The sequence below is a fragment of the Bombus vosnesenskii genome, unplaced genomic scaffold (assembly GCF_011952255.1).
Source record: "Bombus vosnesenskii isolate JDL3184/JDL3185 unplaced genomic scaffold, Bvos_JDL3184-5_v1.1 scf7180000013285, whole genome shotgun sequence".
Classification (NCBI taxonomy): domain Eukaryota; kingdom Metazoa; phylum Arthropoda; class Insecta; order Hymenoptera; family Apidae; genus Bombus; species Bombus vosnesenskii.
In genome coordinates this window covers 2057661-2069667 of record NW_022882938.1, presented here as the reverse complement: position 1 = coordinate 2069667, position 12007 = coordinate 2057661, and the positions used below count along the sequence as shown (strand labels likewise).

The 12007-nt window shown below is 37.8% G+C and overlaps 2 protein-coding genes across 3 annotated transcripts in view; one reads left to right on the top strand and one right to left on the bottom strand.

Annotated features, from left to right (window-relative positions):
- LOC117232171 (caspase-like) overlaps positions 1–2939 on the top strand; it is a 35736-nt gene extending 32797 nt beyond the window's left edge. The window contains exon 5 of the mRNA XM_033491377.1: positions 1667–2939. Within this exon, the coding sequence (XP_033347268.1) occupies positions 1667–1938 (272 nt within the window). The 3' untranslated portion in view covers positions 1939–2939. The remainder of the gene's footprint in view (positions 1–1666) is intronic.
- The window catches only part of LOC117232169 (alkaline phosphatase, tissue-nonspecific isozyme-like), a 181589-nt gene that overhangs the window by 57149 nt on the left and 112433 nt on the right, over positions 1–12007 (bottom strand). The window lies entirely within an intron of this gene.

The window sequence follows — 12007 nt, the reverse complement described above, 5'->3', positions numbered from 1 at the left end:
ATAAAAAGATACGTGAAAGTTAAACTTCTATCCTTTTCGTCATATTTCACGTAGAATCTGTAATACACTCCACTAACAAAATCGTTTTATTTCTTCTCTTTATGCATTTACATCGTTTACCATTTCAACTCTCCAGACATGGCGAGCATCGAATAACACGTTGCTCGTGAAAAGATCTGCTTTAAAGCGTCGGTGGCTCCTATCCTCGATGCGACTGTCACTTAAACAATATGGTAACAATGTACGGCAAGCGTAAGTTCTAGAGTACATCAGTTATACATTGAAACGCGAATGGCTAGTGTCTCGGCACGTTCATAACGAAAATGTTTCTTGCGAACGATGACGATTATGGAACGCGACAATGGTACCAGTACTCGTCTTCTCCGCGTTGCATTAGCGTTCTGATGGTAACGCCTTCCTTCCCTTTGTCTCTGCCGCTTCCGCCTATTGTTAGACCGCAATTATTTTCCTGCTGCTACGACTCGAGCCCCCGCGGAAAATATATTTTCATCTAACGCTCGATCCATCATAAGCTGCAAGATGAAACTTTCGCGTGCCTCTAACGTTTTCAGTCTTCGTTCATCATAATTGACGCTGCCGCCGTAATGGCTTCCGTGTACGTTCCAAGTGAACGCAATGGAAGAATTTAATAGGACGGAGGCGTTGCGGTGGAAATCTTTTTTCTCCAAATTTTTTGGTAGAATATTTCTTCTAAGAGATCGTTTGCTAGAGCTTGTATACGAAAAAGGATGCTATCCACCGGGTTAGTTGGAAGAAACTGCTTTCTGACGTTACTTGTTCGTGAATCTTTATAAAGATTTTATAAACATAAACTTCGACAATGCAAATAACATTATATATGATATAAGATGAAACATCATTATCTTTAGCCGTTTAAATGCTCTACGTTGCACGATGCTATATCACTCTCATATATTATCAGCCTCGTATTCGACCATTTAAATAGCTGCATACATTTGCGACACTCCATATATTCCTTTCTGTTACTAACGATAATTCGCTCTCGTTCCGATGCTACTACTATCTTCTTAGCAAGTCGTGAACGCGCAAGAAATCGAAAAAGCCATGAACGAAACTCCTGGATTAAACAGTTCTAAACGAGTTTGTAGGAGCAGCAGTCGGTTACTTGATCCTCCCTCTTATTTTTGTTGCCTGATTGCGTTTATAAAGATGCCGTATTCTTAGGTGATGGACGGTCCTTGATGAGGTCATTAGTTGGTTTCATAAACAACGTCCGCGTAACCGGTGGCTAAAGATCGGCCTTAATGGTTGGTCGGTTTAGCAGAAGTAATTCGAATGACTATAGTCAATTCGCGAAGGTATACAACAACACCGAATCCTACATTCCGCATAAATGCTCTCCTCGAGCAAACCTAATAGTATACTCGAATTGGAACGCTATTTCTTGCAAGTCACTTCTCCAACCCACAGCGTCTTTTTACGGAGAGACAGCTCTGATGGAAACGTTTCACTTATGACAAACTCTATGATTTTGCTGAAAACGCGCAAAGCGATCGTTCCTACTTGCATCTGCCTATAACATGCACATATGTACAATATACGTACAGAGAGAGAGAGAGAGAGAGAGAGAGAGAGAGCGAGTTTCTCATCAGAAAAAGAAAAGAGTTTCTTTTATGAATTTCAGGTTTTTACTCGTGGCGAAATCCGGAAAATGGTTCCTGGTTCATACAGGCTCTCTGTCAAGAGCTGAATAAAAACTGGAAAACCCATGATCTATTAAGGATGATGACTGCCGTAGTCCGACGTGTTTCGATCGAGTATCAATCGTTCAACCCGGAGAAGGAATCGTTCCACCAGAAGAAGCAGGTACCATCCCTCATTTCCATGTTGACGCGGTTGCTGTTCTTCGACAATGTACCACTCGAATACCAAGCAAAGGATAAAAGCGGAAAATAGCAATTCGGCTATTGAGCGATTCAGTTGAAGCGAGGCGTAAATTCACAGATTTATATGTTTATGCATGCACACGTATGTAAAGAACCGTGTGTAGAGTATTTTGTAGATATTTTTCTCGATTCTCGGTTGCTGGACGTTAAGCGGATTAAACTTCCCGTAGCTATTTCCTTAGTACGTCGAATTTTTATGAAAAGATCGTGGCGGAAAGTTGGCGTGATTGAGCAACGAACCGCGTGAAAATGTAAATTCAATCTCGCGAGGGAATATCGAGGGTATAATTTTAATTAGCGCCGGCCGTAGATTTTCGTTGTACAAGTTTAAAGAAGACCTCGGTCCTTAGACCGATATATAAGGGGCGGATAACGAAGTGCGCGCATTACTTCATTTGCAGCTGTTCACGGAGTTTAATGAATGCAGTAAATAACTCGCTTTCTGAGATACGACCCGTAGAAATTCGTTCCGTTTTTAAACAAATTAAAAGTCACTTTACGGTCGGCGTTTAAACAAGCGCGTTTTACGTCGCGAACGAATGCGTGGCGATATATTTTTATTATTTTACCGCGTGTACTCGTTCTTCGGTGTTTTATGCCGACGTGCGTTTTGTCGTAAACAACCATTTGCGCTATATAAAGATGAACACCTCTACGAGGATGTTGACGATAAAAATTAAATTCCTTTATGAGCGTGAGGAAGCGTAGGCAAACATTTCCGGGGCACGTACGTTCCAAAATTTAACGCGAAAACGTCTTTATTTTTCTATTAATTTCTTGCCATCATCGTTCAGCCGAGCATAATCTACATATGAATTACGAAGAATACCGATGCATTGTGATTTGTAAATGTAATTAAAATTTGTACGCAATCCGTTTAATATCTTACGGTTAGTTACTGCTTTCGATAAATTACGTAAAAGTACAAATAATGATCATATATAATTAAAATATGTATGTTTTTGTAATTGATAATAAATTACCTCTGTCACAATGATGTAACAGAATTGACGAGAGTGAAGTTTTATTTCACTGTATTCTAAGGACTTTCCAGATGTGTATCGATGTAATTGAAAGCTACACTTTTTGAAACGTAATTACATTACCATATCATTGCCTTGTATTAAGAAGAAAGTTTTCATTCGTCTCGTAATAGAGGGAACGTCGGCCAACGACTTTAAACAGATTTAATGGAACTACTGAAAAGTTTTGTAATATTAATCCGAGCATACGTTAGAAGATACTCGGGGAAAAAAGTATAATTGGATCGTACGAGCGGTTGAGAAACATGGAAGAGACGTAAGAAAACAGGCGGAAACAGCAGTTTATTGTCAGACGTGTTTTGCAAGTAGCGTGACAAGATCTACCGTCTGTCCGTGGCTTTTGCTATATGAATTACGCCGAGGATACTTTCAGACAAACATTACTTGAGTTAATTAAAATTTTTAAAACGTAATTTTGAAATAAATGTACTGTAAAAATAATATAAATTTTACGCATCGTAAAATCTTTTTGGAAATATAAGAAATTTGTTTCATTGAACCACAAAAAGAAAAAAGAACTACCATATTCTATGAAGTATAATAAACAGTTATACTAAGTCGTTAATAAATCTTGGAGAAACATTTCGTGTTGGAATCAATATTCCCGATATCGACGCAGTACCAATATATATTATTATATTAATATCGACGTCAGCGCATGTTCAAAGTAAAGTGAGATATTACACGTGCTGTACCAATCGACAACCATATCATCCGTTATCAAGTAAATATCGATTGCTGCACTGGTTACTTTAAATCAGATGGTGGCAGTTCAATTTTCTTAAATTGCACGATTTGGATATAATTTCCATGTAGAGCCCTATATTAATATGTTATCAGATTAAATTACAATTAACGCCACTTGTTTCCTATATATCTTATTTCTATCGTAGTCGTTAAGCCAACACTGTAATTAGTACTGTAATTACCAACGTAATTATTATATCACAACTTTGACGTAATTTGCATAAAGCCATAGAGTATCGATTACTACATTATTAACAACCAGATAGCAAACTGTTATAGCATATAAAATCGAGAATCTAGCAGAATATCTTTAATTAGACGAAATGACAGAGTAAAACAGTTGAAAAATCCTTATCACCTTTGTCCCACTCGTGTTTGTTTGTTTTTCTTCCTTTACTTCTTTTCCTTTTTCGTTTGCTCTCGCAATCTTTTAAAACATACGAACATTTTTCGAATCGAGTTACGAGATCTGCTCTTTTTTTGCACCCTGTCTACCAAATTGCAGTTCACGCACCGTTAAAACACCCTCATAAATATATACCTTCCCGCTGAAGCATGGTATGGTTATATACTTTCCAAACCATCGGCGAGAAATACATATACAGCATATATATCGAGGAAGCTGGAAGAAATGGAAGAAACAAACGACCAGAGGAATATAAGAGACATGTTGGACTAGACCCTGTACAATCAGTCGTGGCAAAACATCAGGAGACTACGGAACGCAAGATGTTATTGGATCAAAGTAAACTGATAGCCACGATAAAGGAATATTTTCTCGGAAAATACAGAAAAATCACGTAGATAAATCCAAAAGCATTGATAGAAATAAAATTTCGACGTGACTTCGAGTCATACACTGATCGACCGAGAATCTTTATAAATGATGTAGCATCCGGATATTTGGCCAGGAGTTATCCACATCAATTCCTGCAACTTGAGACAGGTCTCGGCGTCATCTACGATCTGCATCGATTTAATTCCACCCGGTATTAGAATAAAAGAAATATAATTTCTTTATTTCGTATTATAGGTACGAGATTGCCTTAGTCAAATCATTGAGATTCGTACGATCAAAGTAATACCAAACATAAATATATTTGATTATCTGATCTAATATATGATTAGGAGTGAGATAGAAAAAAGAGAGAAAGAGATGACCCAATTCTACAGTATCTTATTACACTCTACATATTCTGTCTCCCTCGTACGGTAAAACATCATAGAGGGGGAGAGAGAGAGAGAGTACGAGTGGGATAATTTGATCCAATTTCTGGAAAATCATCTCTGCGAACATATGGCCACTTTCGATTCCGATCGTTGGCTACATCTATCCGGTTATTATATAAATTTCAATAAATCGAAATTGGATTAATGATATATGTATCAAGTATTAGTTTCGTAACACAAATAAAACTGGCTTTAAATAAAGATCAACTTAATCGTATTTAACGCATTTGCTTTGCATCAATGGAACACATCCATGAAATATCGTATTCCGCTAACAGATACTAAAGGATTAGTAAGTTATATAATTATCTTATTAATTATAGAAAACGAGATATCGTAATAAGTTGATTTGTTTTTTTATACACGAATCTAATAGACCATTTTTAAGTTAATCAGACGTATTTGCCTACCGCTCACGAACTAGTTCAGGAGATTCAGAAATCCTTGGTCGCTGAAAGACTGATCCGTACGGTTCTTGAACTACTTTCCTATCAAAGGGAAACGAAGTCCTTCATGCAGGATAGATGCAGACGTCTGTTTGACCGTGCAATGACAATTCGATTTCATTCACTTCACCCCCGTCTTCCACTGTGCTAAGTGGATCCTGCAGGCAAACGGAGCACGATAGATCTACGGCTCGTTTGAGGCTGGGTTAAAGGGTTTCGTTATGCGGGTTACAATTCTCGGCTTGCTGCTTCAGAGTAGCAAAGGAACACAATAGACAAAGCGTATCAAGGCGACATCGACGTTGTTTTAGCAAAATTTCGTTCACGGATGTTGGGAATTTTTTTCCTCCTTTCATACAGTGGAAGCGTATACTTTGAAAATTATGACTCCGGCTACGACCCGCAATTTTGAAAAATTAATCGCTTAAATTCAGCTAAATTTGGAAGCAATAATTTCTGTAGCTCTTAAACCGGCGAAAAGTGATTATTTAACAAGAAGATATCGTTTAAATTTGGCCATTTATTTTTGTAAAATAGCTCGTTTCGTTTGGGAAGCCTGTTACGTTACTTTCAGCAATACATCACGATGCAGTTTTGTTTTTCACACGATTTTTGTTATTTCACACGAGTATTTACATGAGCTCTGTCGCGTAATATTCGTTTGTCTTACTTTGTTATTCTACTACATGAATATGTATTATCATGGTAACTTTCCATATTATTTGCGCCGAGGCGGGCTACCTACTACGAACGTATTAAGGAATCTGGATTAACATCGACATTGTCACGTCGGAGACACAAGAAATCACGAAACCAATAGATCGCCGGTAATCTCCTCGCGTCGCAGTTCGAACGTTTCACGAATGAGGTGAAGAAATTGAACTTCGTATAAGATGATGGAAATTTTATTATATAAATCCAACAGAGTGACGGTTCAAAGTGTTACAACAGAATAAGGTATTGAGCGCTAATTTAGGAGGGTTTTTATATTGATGTTTTAGTCTCTTTGGAGGGGTTATCGTCGGATGTATATCAGAGGCGGCTATTCAGTTACTGTTTTGTTATTATTTCGATAGCTGTGGCATGCAGGATGTTTCGTCTACCTTATTACTGTTTCTAAGCGGGTGGCCTTTCTTGAGCGTGTGACAACATCGTAATTTTGTTCATCCATTCAGTTTTCTCTCTCTCTCTTTTCGCATATCTAACTTTTCAATATTCTATACGGTGTAGTGAACATGGATATACTTTTCAATGGAATTAAGCTATATCGTTTGCTATATGGTGTACTACTCGCACCAACAACAATACGCCGATCCTGTCGCGATGATAAAATGTTTCATCGTAAAGAAAACGAAACTCGCGTCGGTAAACAATCGAGGGTTTTCTAGCTTGCATACTATCGATCCTTTCTATCGAATACGAGTGAAGAACCTTTGATCACCGGTCAGCAAAATTTTCAATTCAATAATTCATCTGGTGAACTGGCAACAAGTCGAACCATTCGGTCCCTGTAGCCGTCGAGCAAGTATGTTCTCGAAGATGAACTACTTGAGACTAAGCGGATCACTGATTCGCTTCGTCAAAGGATGCAAGTGCTTCTGTCCCTTCATCGATCAACGCTCGATCGGACGAAGATCTAGGTAAGAGGTACTTAGAGAAACCGTGTGTTTGAGGACTACCAGTTACGATAACCGCATCGTTCATCGGCCGATCTGCACTGAAATTATCGGTTAGCGATTCTAAAAATATCTAAGAGCAGCTTTGTGATATCTCGTATGAGTCGTTATACTCAAAGAGCTAGTAGTTTCAGTACAGTTTCGTTAATCCCATAAAATGTACGAAATTTGGCATACCTGATATAAAAAGTAATAACGTAGTTGGAGTTGCTATGATTTGCGTTCGATGGTAATTAGTGCGACAGAATTTCAGCTTTGGGATTATTACCGTTAATAAATTGAGGATTAAGTTGTTGTATTTTAGTATGATTAATTGAGACAAATACAAGCTTGATTGATGAAGAACAGTAGTTCTTATAGGCTATGTGCAACGCACCTAACAAGGTAAAGGGAAGACAGTTTTGATTGATTGCTTGGAAAACAAGCAATATAATTTCCATTATGATATTCAAAAGCTCCAGTATCGGAAACTGTTCCTAAGTTGTGATTTGAAGACAATTGCACGAATATATCCAGTCACTGTCTCTCTGTTACGAATATTATTCTATCAGAAACGATTAAGCAACTATACTTGCTAGTTACTTTCTTAAACGTAGTCTGAAGTTTTCTGTGAATAAACGGCGAACATGTTTGCTCAGTATAAGTGAACCGATGTTTTCGCTCAGAACGCTAATTAACCAGGGAATAATGAAAATTTGACGATGTTAACGATATCGAAATGTAACTTACAAGCGAGAATCGGTTTTGCCCGGTTTTCGGCCATGAAATGGTAAAGTATTGTTTGCAGTTACACGTTACACGGTATTTTACGCAATCAACCAAGTTTCGGAGTAAGGAATTTCCCTGGAAAAGTGAGCGAAATAAATACGGCGATTCGAATTCCAACAATTTACAAGAACTTGGTCATTAAATACGAATATCAATACATAAATTAACTGTAAACATAAAGTTTGATCGAGTTGTCAAAATGCCGAATGAATATGGAGAACAGTACAAACAACACGGGGTTTTGAAATAAAATTTCGTCAATCTTTGTTCGCGGCATAACTGCCATAGCTTTGAAAAGGAAAAAGAGAGAACTCGTGCCAGTTGGTGTTTCCAGTAAATTGCATTACGATTTTTAATTCGTACGCCTTTTACACTGGTATCACGCAAACTTCTATTTTTCTCGAAAAGAGAGAAAAAAAAAAAAGAAAAACCATCGGTCTGTATATGGTGGAAGCGGTTTTCACGGAAAATATCCGAATTCCAACCAATCCTATAGAACTTTCTATGAAAAATGTCGATCTATATTGCGTTGTTTGCAATACTACCAAAATAACTCGTTTCTAAGCGAAATGTAATTTCTGGAATTTTAATATAACAAGATTGCCATGTAATTCGTCTTAACGTAGCTACATGCTATCCAATCAACTCTACGAACTTCGCGACTCTGCTATAAGTTAAACTTTGCCAGAAACTTCAATGCGCTTTCACTTCTCCTCTATCCTACCTTCGTATCGAGCAACATCGCATAAAGTTTGTCAACTAAATCAACAGTCGAAAGCACTTTTCCCTGTTAACAACGATCGTAGGATTGTCAAACGCAGCCACTTAGTTCCATTTAGTTTCCTGAACGATACAAATCTGTTCCTGATCTATAACGTTCGAGTTATCCTTTATTTCGACTCACCTACCAAACGGAGTTCGTGCATACGCCATACACCGTAAATTAACCAAACGTCAGATTTGTTTCGTATCCTTCATTGATCCTGCTTTCCCAACGTTTACGATATTTAGATATTTCTAAAATCCATTCAAGGCCAGAGATCTCTTACGCTGGATCACGCACGCTAGACCATCCTCGTTAGCGAGATTTTATAACTTATGTAGTATCTTAATAGTCTAGAATAAGGACAAGAAAGGATGTTCTATTTGAAGAGAAGTTTAGTTTTATTTTAACGAGCAATACCCAATGCAATAACTGACCACAATATCTTCGTACGTCTTATTCTCACACTCCGCTCACAACGTCTTATTCTAACACTTGGCTCGCAACGTCTGTCTTCCCAGGTCAAAAAATGCTAATCCTCAACCCTCGCACCCTTCTTCCACTTCTTTACTTATTTAGCTTTGACGTCACCAAGGCATACACTCTTGCTTACATTCTCTCTCTCTTTCTCTCTTCCCCAGCACTCTTACGATTCTTAATTTATACCTTAAATTTACAATTTATACTATCCCGAGAAGACTCGAACTTAAATATATGATAGACCAATCGTATACCCCCTTTTTTGATATTGCACTTATATGTTACAACTTTTGTTTCTTCCCTCTTGAACTATATCTATTTGTAACGCAATCTATGCGAGCTTCGATACTCGACTGACAAACGAACGAGATACTCATCAATCTAAACTTGCAATGTTTTTCCATATGGATGGGACGTACGAGCGTGTACGGCCGCGCGGGCACCCGGATGAACAATCTCTATTTGCATATGTATGTCTACAGATTGTACGCGCTGTTCGTCATTATGGATGTATGTACGTACATACATGTTTACAAATGAACGTATGAAAAAGATACGAGCCGCAAAGTGGTAGATGATGCCCGTTTGAAAAATATCCGCGACCTGCTTCTCGTCCGTTTCCCCACTTATTTTCTTTCTTTCGTTTCTTTCCCTTTTCCTTCTTCATTTTTTCCATGCCCGGCTTCTCTGGTCAAGAAACAGACGATTCGACTTGCGCATATGTTAGAAGGGTATTATTTATATTCGACCGTCAAACGAGAACCGCGCACATCGGCTTTTGCGACGTATTGTTTCATTTTCGCTGGGGTCACTCATAGATAATGTATGCTGACGAAGCGACGCGACGGAACGAAAACAGCTAGCTGCTAGATTGTACTTTATGTGGGAGAATTATTTTGTTCGTAACAATGGAATCACAAGTAACATAAATTTAAAAGAGCACGTCGTTTGTCACGTAATGGAACTGTAAGAACAGATAAGGTAAAAGTTCTCCAGTAATTTAACTATGCCAACAATGAGATACAGGTATTGTACGTGGTTTAGATCTTATCGTTTCGCGCTTGCACGTCGACTCTTGTTTCCTCTGTGATCATTGCGAAGATGCAAAACAAACGTGTCTGGTAGAGAAAATTCGTTAAGTTGTTCACGAAAACGATTCTATTCGAACTAAGTTGATTTTGAATATTTTCATAAACGATTCGTACTTAAGCGAACTTTGATCGAAAGTAAAATATATGCAACGCAGAAGAGAGATCAGTTGTATCTTCGCACAACTTTGACGACATATTATTAACTTTGTCGTATTATATTAACCTACCTCAGAACTAAGTTAAATCATGTTCGCAGGTTTATACCACTGGTTCTTGCTGTTAGAAACTCGTGGAACTTAATCTGTCTTCGTCGACAAAACGTAACTACGCGTATTGTGTACAATAGAGCGTACAGCGATCCATAAAACTATCATCTCCTTTGACGATTTGTCAACTAAAATATCGTTCGAAATTCTATTCGTTGGTTCATACGTGGAAACATGTTTTTTCGATAGTAATTTATCTGGAGAAAGCGTAATAAGCACGCACAAACTTGGTAGCTGTGCAGAAGTCTGAAGAGGTAGTAGATATATCACGAATCCTTTTACTGTAACTGGTGTTACGTTGACTCGAACGCGTTTCGATTGGATCCACAGAGAAAGCTTCTCGTGCCTGTACAGCGTCGAGCTTTCGTTTGCCGAATTACCCGGACAAGAAGATCACACGGTTGTGCTTCAGTAGCAGACACACGGTATACCGAGAGCTTTCGTTCTGCGAATGGAACAACCGAGTTATGCCAACGTGTTCTTGGACGAGCGAGGGTATAAAAACATGCCGTTTAAAAGCAGTTTCAAAGGTACTTTATGGCGATGGTGAAAAGAAAATGTTGCAGAAGGACGTTGGAAAGAAGAGTGATGTCGATGAAGGAAATAGGAGTTTAAAGAAGTATCTCAAAATAGTTGTTTAAACGTGTACGTTAACGAGAAGAATTAACAACTACGACAGGAAAAATGAAATAGATTTATTTCTTTAATCGCAGCAGAAACAGCTCTTTCGTTAACATCGTTCAGGTCTAGTTAGTAAATAGGTATGCGTTAAAGGAAATTACAATACGATATTTTATGGATATGTTTATTCAATAGCATTGGTCGTAAAAGATGCACAATTATGAGACAGGATGAAAGCATCGATAATTAATATATTATAATAGCGGTGAATAACCACGAATTTCCAAACATGCCGATAAATCGATTTTTGAAGCATAAGCGTTCGTACGGTTATGCAGCTTTCATACAATTACGCCAAATTGTGAAAGAAGCAACAAGCGATGCAGTAAAAAAAACTTACGAGCAGCTCGTAAACTATTTATGTACTCGATACCACCCATATTATAAAGAGGATGATCGAGCGTATAAGTCGTAAGAACAAAATTAATTGAGAGAAGACGAACAATACGTGCGTCAGATGCGGCATCGTTCTTTCGACGGCAATCTGCGTTAAATTGGAACAGTAATTTTTAAAATAACGTATCGATCGTTTCAAATACGTAGCTTTCTATTAATATCGTTTTTATATTTAATAGCGAGGTAATTTTTAGTTTTATTACGTATAAACTCTACAGATTATTACTGTTAACCACTGTAACGAGTGAAGTCTGAAGGAACTTTTAAGGGGAGAGTGGCGCACTACTTTGAGCTTTAAAACTTTGTTACACTTACTCTTCCGTCACTATACCTATTTAAAAATCTGTGTTTTTTTACTTATCTTTCCGAAACTTCTACTTTATATACTTCCTCAACTTCTACTTTATATACTTCTTCAACTTCTTCCATCTAATTTAAATTCACTTGGAGAATAGCCGAAATAATAACTTCTTTGGAGAAATCCCACAAATG